The 17,150-nt window shown below is 38.7% G+C and overlaps 2 protein-coding genes across 5 annotated transcripts; one reads left to right on the top strand and one right to left on the bottom strand.

Annotated features, from left to right (window-relative positions):
• Positions 1-233: 233 nt before the first annotated feature.
• cisd2 (CDGSH iron sulfur domain 2) lies at positions 234-4,872 on the top strand. The gene is made up of 3 exons (XM_053332426.1): positions 234-398; positions 3,219-3,433; positions 3,652-4,872. Exons 1-3 carry the CDS (start codon positions 296-298, stop codon positions 3,739-3,741), a joined length of 408 nt encoding a protein of 135 aa, XP_053188401.1. The 5' UTR covers positions 234-295; the 3' UTR covers positions 3,742-4,872.
• Positions 4,873-5,132: 260 nt separating this feature from the next.
• On the bottom strand, positions 5,133-17,104 carry si:dkey-162b23.4 (sodium/hydrogen exchanger 9B2). Of its 4 annotated transcripts, none has more exons than XM_053332424.1 (13): positions 17,028-17,104; positions 15,439-15,692; positions 14,422-14,623; positions 13,561-13,731; positions 11,906-12,048; positions 11,360-11,487; positions 10,310-10,485; positions 9,800-9,906; positions 9,132-9,281; positions 8,802-8,910; positions 7,287-7,423; positions 6,767-6,986; positions 5,133-6,466 (listed from the first exon to the last, which is right to left on the bottom strand). In XM_053332424.1, exons 2-13 carry the CDS (start codon positions 15,559-15,561, stop codon positions 6,408-6,410), a joined length of 1,725 nt encoding a protein of 574 aa, XP_053188399.1. In that variant the 5' UTR covers positions 15,562-15,692; positions 17,028-17,104; the 3' UTR covers positions 5,133-6,407. The 4 variants fall into 4 exon arrangements, with proteins under 4 accessions (XP_053188399.1, XP_053188397.1, XP_053188400.1 ...); XM_053332422.1 differs by lacking the exon at positions 17,028-17,104 and adding an exon at positions 16,407-16,616; XM_053332425.1 differs by lacking the exon at positions 17,028-17,104 and adding an exon at positions 16,407-16,616 and having other exon boundaries at positions 6,806-6,986.
• Positions 17,105-17,150: the final 46 nt, after the last annotated feature.

The raw sequence follows: 17,150 nt of genomic DNA, 5'->3' as shown, positions 1-17,150 counted from the left end.
TGGTTTTATTTTTTCCTAGGACGGCGAAGTTATGACCCGCCCTACTCATCCGCTGATTGGCTTATATTGATACTCTTAGCCAATCCCACACATTATTACAAAATTTAACAAGCGAAGATCACGACCATTAGCCAATCAGAGGCAGCGTAAGGCGGGTCATGACTTCGACGTCCTAGGAAAATAAAATTGACGTACCGAGTGTCAGCCTGCGCTCAGAAATGAGCGCAATGACATAAACGATCCCCAGGAACTATCCAAGTGAAACACAAAACCTGCACCATTGAAGCAATTCAAGATGGTTTTAGAAACTATTTCAAGGATAATTAAAGTCCAGCTGCCAGCTTACCTCAAGAGGCTTCCACTTCCGGAGACGATTGGTGGATTTGCGAGGTTAACAGGTAAAATGAGCAGCAGCTGTGTTGCACTTCTGGCTGTCCTGTGAGATGACTTTTTGAAATCTTCGGGGGGCACTTTTCTCTTTTTCTCTCTTTACCGCCAGTTAGCATACAAAAACAACTCGGGCATAGTTGTGTTGAATGTCAGTGTCCTACAGAGACTGTATTGTGTCTAGAAGTTCTGCTTGGCTCACACAGTATCTTCTGTCGTCGTTTAATTGTGCAGTCTTGTGCCGCACTTTCAACTAATTGATGACCTTAAAGGACATACACTGCTAAAACCAACTAAAACTAACAGAGGAAACAAAAATGCTGATACAATTTTGACCTTTACTATCAAGTAACCACAAGTAACAGCCTGCCCTAGCTGCTCTGTAAACTAATATCCTGCTAATCAGATATGGAAATATGATACCGTTTTCCTCTAGCATAGTTTGTGAGCAACTCAGTTTGTCATCTGATTATAAATGATGCACAGAAATGACATTTAGGCTTAGATTAGAGAGTAGCCTAGACACAGACTACTTCAAGATCATTGGCTTTGCTGGTCATGATCACCCCAGCAAATTGGAGAACTGTCAGCTCAAGTATGGGATATATGAACATTTATTTTTAGGGGCTAATATTATTTTGAATATTTTACATCAAACAAATATGAATGCATCACTTGTTAGGGATGTGCCTGTTTAACTCAGCAGATGGGTATTGGGGCTGATATAGACCTTATTGAGCAGATTGGGAATTGAACATAAATGTACCTAAATTGCATACAGTTTCTTGATCATTTAGTATTTCTCTACTATCATTTACATTCATTCAGTAATGATGGGCCACTTAGCTCTTATGGTAACTGGCCTCACGTTACCCTACATACAAATTAGGGCCCAACCGATACTGGATTCTTAGGGCTGATATCAATATTAGGGAGTAAATATATGTGATATGTTGGTCAGTAATCATATAGACATAAACACATACACACATTGTTTTGCAACAACCCCTTAAATGTGGTTATCAAACAGCTGTGACAAAGATGTAGTAGTATCAATTAACGTTATTGTATAAAATGATGTCAGCATACTGAAACAGTAAACTTCACTGGGAATTTAATAATTATCATAACTATTAGTCAACACAGATAATAAAAAAAGTATGTATATATTCAAATTGAATTTAAAAAAGGTGGAAAGTCAAAGCTCCAGCAACACACACATCAGGGTCATGATCCTGATGAAGGATGAAAGCCCAAACACATTGGTTTACTGATAAAGTTATCCTATATTACATGTGTTGCTGGAGCTTTGGCTTTCTTCAGACCTTTTTTTCCTTTTCCATGCATCTTGGAAGTAGGTGAAGTTGTGCCAGAAAAAACACCCTGTTTCAAAAAGGATCAGGCATACATAAAATGCTGCCTATATAACTTAAAAAATTAAATAATGGTGCAAATCAGACAACATATACGCTGACCGGTCAGGCTCTAATAAAACTAAGTCCAACTTATATGTATAGCATTTGCATTAGTTAAAAAAGATAGAGCACTGGTACATGATTGGCAGATAATCAATATGTTGTATAGTGCCTCAGTTTCAGAAATCTTCCGGAACTCTGTTTGCATGTAATTTGACCCATAGCTGCATCCGTTGAACTGAGGACACAGGGCCTGGCTTATTAACTTATTTGCAAATCTTCAACAACGGCTGTCAAGCATCCTGTAAAAAAAAAAAAACAAATGTGTTTTTACACAGCTTCTGCTTGAGTACAGGTTCACAGTATAAATAAAGGGCAGTGTTAGGTAGTTACAGCTGCGCTCCAGAAAACTGAAGTGAAAGTCCATCCTGAGACCGATCAGCAACTTCAGTTTAACCTCTCAGCTAACAGACGTTTGGAGGGTGTCAAGTTGATGCTAAAAATAACCCAAGAAACCCAAAAAGCTGAGCTAGGCCTGTGTTGCTGCAGTATTTTAGTGACAAGTGCCTGTCTGGATCAAACACACAAAGACTACAGTGGGTTTTTACTGAATGATAGATGTTGCCAAATGTAGTCTTTGTTTTCTGTCATGAATGAGTGATTGAAACAACCAGTGTAGATTGGAAAATGAAAGCTTTATTAGGTTTTCCCTTTGTCTGAATGTGATGGCATGTCACCTTTAAGAGATTAAGGATTAGCATTTTCCCATTAGGCATCAAAAGCCCGTTTTATTAAAAGCATTGTAATTGTTATAACAGTATTATCAAAACTTCCAGGAGTCAGAGTCTAACTCGTAGTAAATGACATAACTCAGCTGATCCTCTCTATGATTCTGTCTCCTCTCCATGTATGGAGGACTGTAGGATGGGTTATTCCCAAAGCACTTTTCCAGACTCGATGTGGACTTTCCCCTGATAGCTGTTTGTGAGAGATGACACTCAGCAGTGATCAAGTGTAATAATAGAGTACAAATGCAGGTCAGAGATACCGATATTAGGGAGTAAAACAAAAAAGACTGTTAATCTGTTATATATACAGAATATAAATATATATAATAGAAAGTGAACCAGTGAATGTTTAACCTGAATAATGACAGAAACAAATAATCAGTAATCAAAATACTAGCAGATTAATTTTCTTTGAGTGACTAATCAGTTAATTGACTAATCGCTTCAGCTCTAAATGAAAGTATTGGATGTCAGAGCCCCTATTAGGCCAGTCACCAGAAATGTATTTTTAATGTATGGAAAACTGTGGTTTCACAAGTTCACACTATCATTGCACCACGTACACTCGTTGCCATAATAATTCTGCCGTCTGTGATAACGTGGCGATGTGTTTTTAATGCGTGTGCAGTGTCCGAGTGGCTCCGGTTGTTGCCTCTCCTGGGTATCTTGGCTTTGCTGGGCTATCTGACCATTCGCCCGTTCCTGCCTAAGAAGAAGAAGCAGCGAGACAGCCTGATCAACCTGAAGATCCAGAAAGAGAACCCCAAAGTGGTCAATGAGATAGACATCGAGGACCTGAACAGTGCAAACGTGTGCTACTGTCGCTGTTGGCGCTCCAAAACTGTAAGTTGAATGAAACACAGTGTCCATGTCTGTGTGTCTGTGACAGTCTAACCAGCACAGCTATTTTTATTTAAGACACTATTATTGTTGCCTTTAATACTGGAGTGATTCATTTAAAACTCCCATGTATGTTTTTTTTGTTTTTTTTTTACTTCAGCGTAAGAGACATGGCTTCTGTATTTTTACTGATCAGTTAATTTTGTTGTTTCCTGTTTTAGTTTCCTGTTTGTGACAAGTCACACTTAAAGCACAATGAGCTGACTGGAGACAACGTGGGACCGCTCATACTCAAAAAGAAGATACTGTAATTGACCATTGATGGGAGTTTTCCTCTCACCTCCCCAGTCTTGAGTTTTCACTTCTTAACAGTTTCTCTCTTTTTTTTTTTTTTTTTTTTTTTATTTACAAAAGTGTCAGAAATGTGGAGTCTTTATTTTTGAAGTGGTCCTAATCTGGTGACACAAATGTAAAAATACAAATTTTGCTTATTTTTGTGCCCATTGTTAACTTTTCAGTTGTCATGTCTGCAGTAGTTTTGTAGCTCAGAAAAGTATTTTTATATAACTGTAAGTACAATTTTAGTCATGTCTCAGCCTTTTTTGGAGTCATTTATGAATCATTGGGACCACTTTGAGGAGAAAACTTGAAACATAATTGCAGTGACTTTATAATAGCTTTCAATGGTCGAAACTCATCAGGGGGGAAAATGCCTTTTTTTCCCCCCCAGATAAATTGTTGAAGGTTAGTAGTAAGAGTTGAATGAATACTTGTCCAACCTCTAATCCTGTAAGTTTGTTTAACCATTTTGTACTGTAAGTTTTCACTCTGGTATTATTTAACAGCCAGTCTTTTTTTTCTTTCTCCCTTTTCAGTGTGCCAAATGTTAACATGCTTTCAGGATGTGAAATATTCTCTTATAAGTTATTGTGTGTATGGGATGCGACTTCACATGCATTTTGTCCACAGCCTTCAAATGATAGAATTGGAGTTTTACCACACTTTGTATTGAACTAAGTTGCGTTCAAGCATTTCAAACAACCACACAGTTGAGTAAGAATCTAGTTTTAACCTCACTGCCTTTTTGAGGTTTCAGAGTAACTTTGCATTGTATAAGACTTTTGCTATGTATTCTTCTCTCTAGCTTCTATATTGCCAGAATAACTGTAAATAGTGAACTTCCTGCTAGAGTATCTCCTTAATTCATCAGCAATATTTTATACATAAATGGTTTATGTGGTCAGAACTGTATTTGCGTGTGAATGACTGAGTGTTTTATACTTTGGAAGATAATGATTTTAATATATTCATGCTGCGTTTTAATTATATAAAAAAAACATAAGGAGGTTTAACTTGACTATTTGGACAAATACAATTGAAGTTTCACTTCCCTTCTTTTGTTACTACAACTGAGGAATTCTTCAAGTAAGCTTGAGTTGAAATGTTTAAAATGGGAACTGAGATGACACATCACTTTCAAAAGTGTCTTACTCATTTTCCACTCATTTTCTGGCAGCTCTGTATGCCTGTACAAAAGCACAGCAGTCATTCAGTAAATGATAGCATGTTAACATGCTAACATTTGGTAACCAAATATTGCCATGGCAGAGACTACTGTCAGTTTTATTGAGTAATAAACCTACGTATTGGATTTTTAATAAATAAAAAAAATTCAATTAATCAGAATAAGTGAATAGTTTGACCTGCTGGTGACACTAGAGGAAGGTCAGGGAATCAAAAATGTCTTTAGGACTCAGTCTCTCAGCACCATGAATATCTGTACAGGATTTCATGACAATCTACACAATTATAGCTGTTGAGATATTTCAGCCTGAACCAAAGTGGTGGACTGACGGACATGTCCATCCCTAGAGTCATACCACCAGCACAGCTTGAAAAGTTTTGTTTAGAAACCAAAATGTTAAGTGATTGTGACTTGAATTAAGGACATTACAGAACAATATCTTACATAAACAATATTACCATCTAACACCAAAAGAAAATATTTGACAAACTATTGCTCAGTTTTGTATTTTATTATAAATAGTTGCTATCCATACACAGAACATTTTAAATTAGGCAATTAAAATACATTTAAAACAAATCAATAACATCTTTACATTGCATACTTGTGATAAAAATAAAAAATAATTGACGAACATGATGAAAAATCAACTTTGTTCCATAAACTAAAAAGGTTGGGTTTACATGAAGTTTGAATAGGGGTATGACCATTGCTGATCAATCAAAACTGACACACAGTGGTGAATAGCTCTTGTAATAGGAGTTTTAGAGTTTGCATATGACTGAGTATAAACCAATGTCAAGAATTATACATTCTCTGCAGCCTTTGTATACACCAACCATTCTCACCAGCAAAACACATTGCTAATACATTTTTTCATAAACATCTCACAAATACACAGCTGTGCAAATATCGTACTGACTGTTTCACGCCTAAAGACTTAAAATGTATGTAAACCGGGCAGTCTAGTTTAACATGATTAAATATTGCTACTGTTGGTACATTCAGTTATGTTAACTCTCCAAAAGTAACTGCTTATAACACAAAATACAGTATTACCAGCTTTTCAAATCCAAATAGTTAATTTTTACCGATTGGTAGCTATAAAAAGAAATGGGCAAATTCTGTTGATAGGAAGAGTTTCCACCTTTACAAAAATGTAAACCATATTTATGCCTTGCACTTTCATTTGTGACCAGAAACAAAACTCTCACAGTGTTCATAGAGCAGGATGGTGCGGACACTCAGATGTCGGTCATTTGTTTGGAGCTTGAGGCCTGGAAACCACCAGAGGCTATAAATACAGGATGATTCATGTGTTCCTTCAGGATAGCAAACAGCAGTAGCTGACAGATAGACAGACAAAGTGGGCCACTCAGTGGCTAGAGGACAGTTCAAATAACCAAGGTGTGAAAGCATATGGAAAGTCTTGCTGGATAAAGACAGCTGAGGTCAGAGAGTACTCTCATAGGTGACAGGAGTCTCATTGTCATCTTCACCGGCCTCAGTGCCTATGAGAGATAGGGAGGGGATGGAGAGGGAGTAACAAGAAGAGTGTCAGTGCAGAGCCAGTGTTCATATATTAACAGCAACAATGCCACTCTTGTGTGGATGTAAAGATATAAAGGCCTTTGATGACAGGGTAAACACAGCCAAACTAAAACTATGCAAATCTTTGTGTGTGTGTGTGTGGAAGCAGCTATCACAAAGGTGGAGAGGAGAAAAGGATACAAACTACTTTGACGCGACTACGAGGCGAGGCTTTAGAGGGGTGCTGAGCTGAGTTGAAATATTGAATGTCCTTTACCTACCTAAGAAAAAGGCTGATAAATTGGGTTTGACTCGCTCACCACAGGAGTTTTTGGGTTTCTGCAGCAGGTAAGGTCCAGTGAGCCCTATGATAAGAGCTCCTACAGGGGCTGTGAGAAGGATGGCGAGCACAGCCACAGTCAACACATCCATCCCATACTTCTGCAGCTCCTCGTTGTTCTTTGTCCTTGCCATGTCCAGAGCTGTGGAGCCTATAGCTGCCTGATGAGCAAAAGGATCGTTTCCTCTATAATTGCTCATAGAATGACATTTACAATACTTAAAATACACCTGGTGAAGGCCTGGTGAAGGACTGAAACGTTGTGATCTAATAAATATTTCAATAGTGAGTGAGACTGTGCAGATTCTTCTCATTGTTTTCAATTTATCAACACTTGAAATGAGGAAAACATGTTTAATCCAGATGCTCTCAAAGAAAAACACCCTGAACTGAGCACAAAGTTAAACTCCTTGAGGGAGGAGAACAATGCTGGCAAATATTTCAGCATTGACATACTGTACCTGCACTGTGGCTTTGGGCATCCATGCTAGGGCTATGAACACCTTTTCTTTCATGTTAAAGCCCCCACCCAACACGCATACAAAGGTGAACAGGACTCGAACCAGCAGGGCAATGAGCAGAGAGGCTATACCCAGACCTAGACAGATGTAGGAACAATACAGAGATTATTATAAGGTTGGAAAAAAAAAACACGTTGAAAATTAAATTATGCTCAAGAAATGTACTAAAAAGTAGTAAATAATAAAATTGTACATGTAGCAGATGTGCAGCGATTGAATTTTATTCCTCAAAAAGCAATAACAATATAAACGTCTCTTAATGTCGCATTAATCTAAACGTCTGCATTAATAGACACACACACACACACACACACACTCTCTACAGCGCACTCTTGCTCGCTCGCTCCAGATTCCGGGAGATTGTGTCTCATTTGTGTCCTACTCTGTCTTTGGTTATACACCTAAGTGCAGCCACTCGTTGGCAGGGAGACAGAGACAGAGAGAGAGAAGCGCCTGTTCTGCCGAAAACCACTTCAGTGAGGTAACGCCACATTTTTTGGCAGTAACAGCCTTGTAACGGGGGAAACAGTAATTAATTTGATTACTCGTTACTGAAAAAAGTAACAGCGTTAGTAATCATTTATTCCACTAAAGAAATATGATAACAAAAATATTTTTTTCAGCAAAAACTGGAACCTCTGTTTCCATAAACTTAACAGAAGCAAAGCTGCGAGCACAGAGTCATGGTGTAAGCACTACTGAGTGTGTTTCTTTGCAACGTGTTTGACCAGAAGTGCACGTGTAACCTTGATACAGCATAGCGCCACACTGAAAAAAGACTGAAGCAGGGTCAACACATTTTTAATAGGACTAAACACATGCAGTTTAGGTAACCACAACTGCTTCTCTCTTTTTATCAGCTTACAGCTTTTTTAAACATGTGAGTTCAGATAGATTTCTTGTTTCATTCTGTGTCCCTCAGGCGCTGTCTTCTTAAGCACAAATAGAAAGCATACAAAACACACTTATCAGCATCACAAAAATCATTTCTGGACAAGATGATGCTCTGAATTCATGTCACAGTGAATTTAGGATGTATTTGTCAATAACAATATTTTACAAGAAAAATGTCTTGCTGCAATTGTTAGGCTCTAATTACAGCTACTTGTAGAAGAACAAAATGTGTATTTTGCCATTTGTTCTTGCACAAACAATGTTATTTTGTTTGGAGAAGATTAAAAAATACTCTCCAAGGAGTTCCCAGATGGACACTCTTATAAAAAGTGTGCAGTATACGAGTACTAACAGAGTTGGAGATTAATATTTACTAGACTCAAGAGACAGAACTCCTCTTTTGGCTATGCAAATATATTTACATCCACACAGTCACATTTGAATCTCACGTTGGTAACAGCCATCTCTCTGAATGTCAATTTGGAGTGTGTGTGTGTGGGTGTGTGTGTGTGTGTGTGTGTGTGTGTGTGTGTGTGTGTGTGTGTTTGTGGTCAGTCTCACCAACTGTGAGTCCCTCCAACTCTGAGATGCGAATTTCTGCTCCAATTAATCCAAAGAGTAGTGGCTGAAATATGTCCCAGGCCCACCCGACCACTTCCTCTACACGTTCCTTAAGCCACAAAGAAATGTTAGTAAGGTTGTCTTTGACATGCAGCATTGCTAACAAATAATCACTGGTGTACTTAGGAAGGACATACTGTACAATCTGGTAGTTCAATGTGCTTTAATAAATCATTATGTAATATACATTGCCAAGTTAATATAGTCAAACTTCAGCTCCAAAGATGGATAACTACAAATTGAAAGCTAAAAAATGTTATGTGTTATTACCTTATCTTTACCCCAACCGAGCCCAGCCAGGAATGCCAACACCAGGGTGCAGAGGCCTCCAGAGCCAGGAAACCCAGCCACACCGCTGCCGAACACGGAAAAGACAGACAGACCAAGCACCAAGAAGGATCGCTTCATCACTATGTGTTTCTAAGGGAAAAAGACAGTCAATGATTACATACTGAATATTAAAAAGGTAACATTTTTTATTGGTCGTGTACACAAAGCATACAGTACAATGTGCAGTGGAATGCATCGTAGGCCCTCTAGTTTAGATTCCTACTGGTAAGATTAAAAATGAAATATAAAAATTGTAATTAAGATAAAAACAGATTACATACATACATACATACATACATACATAACATACATATATATCATCAGGTATGTGGTAATTGATGACACATCATACATAGTGATGGCTGATCTCTGAATCTACACTTCAATCATAGCGGAGTCTCCTTCATTTTACTTGTGTTTATTTTCCCACTTAAAGCACTCTCTTCAAAAGTCAGAGCATTAAATCAGAGGTGGAACACTTCACTGACTTTTTTCAGATGCCTTTGTTTGCTCTCCTCAACTTGTTTCATGCACAGGCTGTGAAGTTGTGCAAGGACTAAAGCATAAAACCATCTAATATCATTGTAATGATGTAAAAGCATGTCTACCTGGTCAACACTAGGAAAGTATTGGATGAGGAAGCCGAGAAGAATCCCAAGAACAAAGCCACCGCCCACCTCCAATACACCTCTCAGCAGGTTGTACCAAGTGGAACCTATAAGGATCAGCCGGGAAAATACATAAATGATATACAGGAACTGAACAAATTAATGTCTAAAAGATGTGTAGACAATATCATATGATAGTGACAGGGCAGAAATGTCTCCAAGCAGAATGAAAGCTTTTACAAGGAGTCACAAACAGACTGCAGATACGCACAAAAACCTTTATGTTTTTAAAATGTGCATCCCAGCACACTTGCACCCTCTGCTGAGCTTCCTTAAAACTGCAGAAGTCTGTTTATCTGTGCTTCTCAGTGTTGACCTACCCTGCAGTATGTATGTCACTCCCCCTGGAGTTAAGTTGATGTTGTGTTTCAGAAAAAGAAAACTCTACTCAGCAGTCATTTTCCCTCCCTTCTCTCTACACACACGCAAACACAAACATTGATACGTTACCTGTGGCGAAGGCCATTCCCAAGCATGTGGTGAACCCAGTGATGGCAAGAATGTCGTCGAAGCTGCCTGCTGCCATCAGTAATGTGGGGATGCCCTGCTCCAGGCCATAACCGTCCTTCTGCAGCACCAGCATGGCAGGAACCACCACAGCTGGAGACACAGCGCCAAGCACAAAGCTACAATGTGGGAGAGATGGATTGTTTATTGACTTACTTAACTCCTGCAAAGACATAACAAATACAGAGATGCTTTTAAAAGGAATCAGCCTTTGAATGAGACAGAATCAGTAGAACATTCCTCTAGAGGTTGACTAAGACAAAACAGACATGCGAGTTGAGCAGACGGGGGAAAACATTTGTTCTGGCTACCATCCACCCTTCACTGATAAGCAATGCATTCAGAGCAGAAATAGACCATCAGTGAATAAAGCTGCAAACTGCATGTTGCATTGCAGCTACTGAGGGTGCATGAATGCTGATAAGGCAGAAATATAAGAAGTGCTTATTTTGGAATGTACATTTAGCTTATCATAAAGTTGATACCCTTGTCCTGTCACTCAATCCTCACTCATCCATAAACTTTGTGGATGAGGTTGTAATGCAACCTAGTGACGCTTAGGGATCAGTGTGCTTTCTATTCTCTGCTGTATAACGTATACTTGCCATCAAAGTCTATGTCTTATTTCTAACGCTTGATATTCTCACTCTGTTACTATGTTACTATCTGACTCAGAGGAGTAAGAGCTGAACACTCTACGCCCATGGTAGATGGGAGCAGAGTGAATGGACCAAATTAAACACTTGGTAATGAATAAAAATGCATTATTTCTATTAGAAAAAAAGAGAAGGGAAAATACATGACGATTTCTTTTGACACAGAAAAGGTCAATGTATTTGATACCTATGGAGATCCAAAAAGGTCATATATTGTGAGGGAATGCAAATTAAATTCAGAAAGGAAGTAAATCACACTGTTAGCTTTCAGGGGCTCATCAGTATCAATGCTAGTAAATAAAAAAATGGAGAGATGGAGAGGAAGTGCTGTATTTACCCAAGGATGAAGCCCCATACCCAGGGCAAACCCATGAGGAAGTGAGACACCAGAGCGATGGTGCTGGCCTCTATTAAGCAGGGACCGATTGCCACACGCACACACACACCTTTTAGTTTCCTCAGCGCCTGATGACACAGACACATGCATTATTAAAGAAGTTCTAACAGTACAGACACAGAGAGTATGAAGTGTAGTGCACCAGATTTAAACTGTGGAAAATTCACAAAAAAATATTGCTCAATAATTAATCATACACTTAATTTTTCAAGAAAAAATACAAAGGGTTTGCAGATTACATCTTCTCCAAGGCATCAATTTGTGACTTTTTCCCTATTTTATATTATTGAAACTGATCAAATTATGCAATTTGGACAAGACATTCCTTTGTGTTTTGGTAATCTCTGATCAGCAGTTATGATAACTTAAGATATTTTGTAGACCAAGTGATTAATTGATGATATGAGATAATGCTAGTCTATATCTCTGTAAACCTTTCTCAGGTTTCTTGGACATTAAACTTAAACAATGGAGTAAGTGTCGTACCGAGGGGTCCAAGCCCAGACCTGCTCTGGACAGAATGACAGCCAAAGCTATGTTCCTCAGAGCGGCAGACCATTTGAAGTCAATGAACACCCACTCTTTTACAACTGGGATGTTTCTCAGCATGAAACCCATCAGCAGCATACCTGCAACAGAGAAGAGGTTGTAAGAGAGGAAAGGTGATCCTTTTTACCCTTCAATCCTGTTTATTCTTTGAGTCTAACTCTCACGCAACTAAAGAACAAGAATAAAGCTCATGTGTTACCTTTTGAACTTGCTGTGTTTAAATTGGACATTTGAGATACTGAGGCTCAGTGCGGGACTGTGAACACTGTCTTAAGATGATAATAATCCAAGTACTGTATCAACAATATCTAAACAAAACCTCTAAACCTTCATGATTCATCTGACCATTGCTCTGTTGAAATCATTCAACATGGCTAAGAATCACATTAACACACATTATTGATAATGACAGAATTCAAAATGTCAAGAGATTTATGAATGTACAGCCATGTGATGAACAATAATAAGCAAATTGATGACTGATGATAACTTTAATCCTTCAGACTGACCACAATCACAATCCACAATTCAAATTATAACACACTAATACTCTTGGTATTCGCTGCAAAAAATGTCAAAATACAGAACTAGACACTGAACTGGCAAACAAAACTACACAGGAAAAGAAAGTTTAGAGAGAAACAAACTCCAAGATCTATCTAGGTTGAACTTCAGTTCATCTTTTGATGGTATTTACAAATGAGGAGTGGCACCAACTTCCGAGATTTATCTTAATAAGGGTGCAGTCAGAGGCTTATGACTTCTGAATGCAAAACATAGGAAATTCTTTAACACCATTCTTTATTGCTCAAATAAGAAGGCCTTATGCTATCTTCCCATCAATTATGTGCTTTATAAGCCACATTTTATTATGAAAATTTAACTTTAGATTACACTCCACAAATGAGGCTTATGGAACCAGATCATGAAAAAGACTAGTATGCTGAAGAACACTGAAATGCATTTTCAAACTAATTGGGCCATAAATAGGCTAACCTACAATAAATACAAGCATAGCAAAAAAGAACAAAACAAAAAATATTAGTAGCTACAGTGACAATCCGGTGAACCGGCAGCGAATGTGCACTTGAAGAAAAAACTAACATGTCAGATAACATGATGATACAGTTATTCAGGACAATTTGCCAGTACAAGCTTTTGATCCTGATGTAGAATGAGAATTAGTAGATTAATTTGTTATATGATACGAAATGAACGAGGTAATTGTTCGAAGATGTGTAATACTTATTACACTATTCTCCTGGGCAGGCACACGGGCTGAACATCATCCTGATGCTGGCTGAAATATCTGACTTGGTTATCAACCTGCTACAACAGTGGGAACAATAGTGGGAAATAATGATTGCACAGCTGAGCCTTTACGCTTTAATCTGTATAATTGTTCTGTCAAGAAATGTGGAACATTTGCCCTATCAAACAAGCAAGAACACCTTTACCACTAACAGGTTTAGCATGTATAGCATCCTTATTATTACTAAATATCACCTTGGTGGAATAATCTGTGTAACTAAATATAAAATAAAAAGGTGCACAAAATACATAGAGCAAAAATAATCATTTCTTAGGCTTACCAAGGAGGGGCGGTAACGGTGGAAGTCTGGGAAAATGGATGAGACCAACCACTTTCCCACCGATGAGTGCGGCGATGAAGAGCACTGTGATGCCAAACAGGTTTCCTCCTGGAAGACATTCGTCCTCTGTGACAGACCAAACCACTCCAAAGAGCACACCTGCCAAAAGGACTGGGGAGGACACAAGAGATGGATTAGATTTATGATACGTCATTGACAACAATTATGTGATCATGATAGGGCTGGGCAATATGGATAAAATCAAATATCACAATATTATTGACCTCGATATCGATATTGCAACAATATTGTAGGGATGACTGTTGGTGCTTCCACAAAAACATGCATTGTTTGTTGAATAAATAATCATCAGTAATGTTCATATAATGACTAAGTGGGTTAAAGGCAAATAATAGAACAGCTAGAACAATCTGGAAAGTTCAGAAAATTACATCATTTTACTGTTATGCCACTTTCAAAACCAGGAGAAGATGACTCTTCCGCCATATCAGGATATTACAACATCCAAATTCTATAATACTAAAATTTGTTATTATTATTATAAATTCTAATATTGCCCAGCTCTAAATCATGAAGCATTTTACCTATTTGCTGTGTTGTAAGTGCCAATCACTTCCTCAAAAGAAAGACAAAAAAAAAGAGTGCTTTTTACTCACAGTCTGTGTACACATAAAATATAAATCTGTGTATTTATTCTCTATAAAATCGCTGCATTTATCAGATAGTTCAAAGTATATAAGAGACTGGTGTTATTTGCAGGTTTCTACCAACTCCAAGAGAAATAATGGAATGACATTAAACTAATGTCCTGAGCCACCAGGAGGTCCCTCCTGTGCATACCTTTGGTAACCAGAGAGGCCAGAAGGCCTCTCGGAGGACATGGGCAATATCTGCGAAGCAAGGGGCAGCAGACAACTGGCGGGTCTGTGTTGGTGCCGGCATCCACCACAGGGTTGCGTGGAATAAAATAGGTGGTTTCCTCTGTGACATTTGGAGTGGAGCAGCGTCGTACCACTACCTGGATTTGGTTCACATTTAGGTGCTGGGGAAAAATATTTATGACAGAACACATCAGTCACACACATTTTTATTACAGTATTTTATTACAGTCCTCATGATGATGTAACATGTTGCATTGACTCTTTTCACTTGCTGGATGAACTGTCGATAGCTTTCTATGCCTTACAAATATTATCTACACCAATATTTACCACAGTGGAGGTACATAATCATATCTGGGTCTTGCTGAAGTAACCAGACAGTCAAATTAAAGCAGGCATCTTACATAAAACACTATATCTAAGATGTCACACTGACACAAATATAAATGCAGTGCTTATGGGAAAGATTAGAGGAAAACTAGTAGATAACTGTAACATATGAAATGCCAAACCCTTATTAAGCGTTGTGCCCTATCAGTTTGTTGACACAGAGGTATGTCATGCCAGCTGACACACTATAGTTTTTTAATAAATAATTGACTGAGGGCATGATCTCGCCATTAGGTTGATAACTACAATTATGAAGAAAACTCTGTGTCACTGCTCAAGTGTGTGACCTCTGGGTGTATTTCAAATAACTTTCACATTTCAATTACAGGAAGAAATTATCTCAGTTTTAAATAAATTAAAACATGGGGGACTTTTATAAGACAAAGAGGGGAAATCCCATGGCAGTAGTCACATCATTATTATGCAGCTTCAAAGTTCTTATTTAGTGAATAAAAGACAGCAAATCTTTCTATCAAGAACCAATATTTGTTGTTTCAAACAAACTTTTCATTCTAGTCAAGGTAATTTAAACATGAATAAAACTAGATAAATTGTATACACGGTTAATACAGGTAAAATACTTCACCTCCACATGGTTTCCTGCTGGCAAAGCAATTCTGTCCAGCAAGGGGCTCGGTGCTGGACTAGGTGCTGGACTGGGTGCTGGACTCGGGTCCGGGGTGGCAGGTTTGGTCTGATTGTCCTCCATGGGGATTGGCTACAGTAGTTCTGGTCCACTCACTTCTCTATCACAATACATTAAGCCAGGAGGTGGAGCTGGCCATTGAAGGGCGTCTCCTTCACTTCTGCTTCTGTGTGTCCAGCTCTGACCACGGGCTCCTATTCATTCAATTTATCAGTAGAAAAACAAATTATTCTTTACTTAATCACTCTGAACAATAGTATTGGCACAGCTGTGAAAATTGGCATGGCATTAAATAAATTTAATCTCTCACATGGGCCTGTTTTGCCAAAAAAAGTGTTTAACAGTGCTCAATAAGGAGGGTTTTCATTTAGTTTCACTCAGGCTGGCATGTCAAACTGAGCGTCTATAAGACACCTGTAAAAACTTTTGGTTGCTGTGGGTTTCAACCTTAACCTCAAACTAATCCTGACTGGCATTAGTTAACACGGTTACTGAAGCTGCGGCATAATGTTGACATGTACTTTAAACTAAACTTGCGACCCACAAGTGTACGTTACTACAATGTTTTGACAGTAGTTAACGGCGACAGACGCTCGTTAATCCTATTGTGAACCGACCACACTAATCAATACTTACAGCTCCACCATATGGCGTATGCCGCTAGCGTGAAGTTAGTTAGCCGAAGTAGGTTAACGTAAAGTAACTGGATGCTATGGCAACTGGGCATCCCTCCACTGCAAACACCACACACGTCCCACTGCACCTCTATTAGCTAACATAGCTGAGCAAATGTTTGATGTTGGACTGTATTTGCGTTTGAATGGGTCGATATCAGCACTGCCTACACACGTGGAGAGGTGCAGACTACTCAAATGATAGCTAACAAATTTAGCCTGGCAAATCCATACCTCGTGATGCGGCGTGCCACTGTATCCATTATCGGACACGGACATGTCATTTTACTAAGCTAGTTTTAGCGAATTTACGGACCATACGATAGTTAACGACGTACTACAGCAGAGTATTTTACAATAATTGCCTGCACTTTAGCGTTGCCATGTACAATGGTTTCTAAAACAGCGTTACATTATATCCGGGAATCAGGCGAGGCTCTTATGTGTTCAGGCCATAGACTGTATATAGTTCAGGCTGAGTCCCCACTGATGAAGTCACAGTAACGTAAACGCATCACAGGAGTGGCTAACGTTAAACGTCGACATTGACCGTCCAAAAAGATCCGGTGACCGACAACATCTGATATCAGACTAAAAAAGAGAAGCATCGTTTAATTTGACTCAGTACTTTGACATATAGTTGGGTTTAATTAAAAGATAAATAAATCCTGTCCGATATTGGATGCCTCGCCTCACCAGTAGCGGGCAGTGCCCGCTAACAGCTGTAGGTGAAACTCCACATAAATTACCCCCCACTCAAAAAGCACCATAGTTAACGACTGAGACAAGTTCCTGACCTTCACGGCGGGACTCCTAAAATACATAAAGATATTAAAGAAAGAAAAAAACGCTCACCTCATATCGTAAACATTGTGAAAGCGTGTGAACTGACAGTGGCAGCGCTTCTTGTAGTCCTGTGTCAGATAAGGCAGCCGGGAAATGGGAATGAGGCGGATTAACAGTAGACAAACAGGTGTG

Source organism: Scomber japonicus, chromosome 2, assembly GCF_027409825.1.
Source record: "Scomber japonicus isolate fScoJap1 chromosome 2, fScoJap1.pri, whole genome shotgun sequence".
Lineage (NCBI taxonomy): Eukaryota > Metazoa > Chordata > Actinopteri > Scombriformes > Scombridae > Scomber > Scomber japonicus.
Note: the sequence above shows the minus strand (reverse complement) of the source record. Positions and strands in the feature narration are given on the sequence as shown.

Excerpts from the sequence above, each read along its gene's own strand:
- cisd2 (XM_053332426.1), top strand. The coding sequence starts at position 296 with ATGGTTTTAGAAACTATTTCAAGGATAATTAAAGTCCAGCTGCCAGCT. Across the intron at positions 399-3,218 it reads TGGATTTGCGAGGTTAACAG|TGTCCGAGTGGCTCCGGTTG; the intron begins GTAAAATGAGCA and ends ATGCGTGTGCAG. Across the intron at positions 3,434-3,651 it reads GCTGTTGGCGCTCCAAAACT|TTTCCTGTTTGTGACAAGTC; the intron begins GTAAGTTGAATG and ends TTCCTGTTTTAG.
- si:dkey-162b23.4 (XM_053332424.1), bottom strand. The coding sequence starts at position 15,561 with ATGGAGGACAATCAGACCAAACCTGCCACCCCGGACCCGAGTCCAGCA. Across the intron at positions 9,282-9,799 it reads ACTTTCCTAGTGTTGACCAG|AAACACATAGTGATGAAGCG; the intron begins GTAGACATGCTT and ends TTTTTCCCTTAG. Across the intron at positions 7,424-8,801 it reads GTTGGAGGGACTCACAGTTG|GTCTGGGTATAGCCTCTCTG; the intron begins GTGAGACTGACC and ends ACATCTGTCTAG.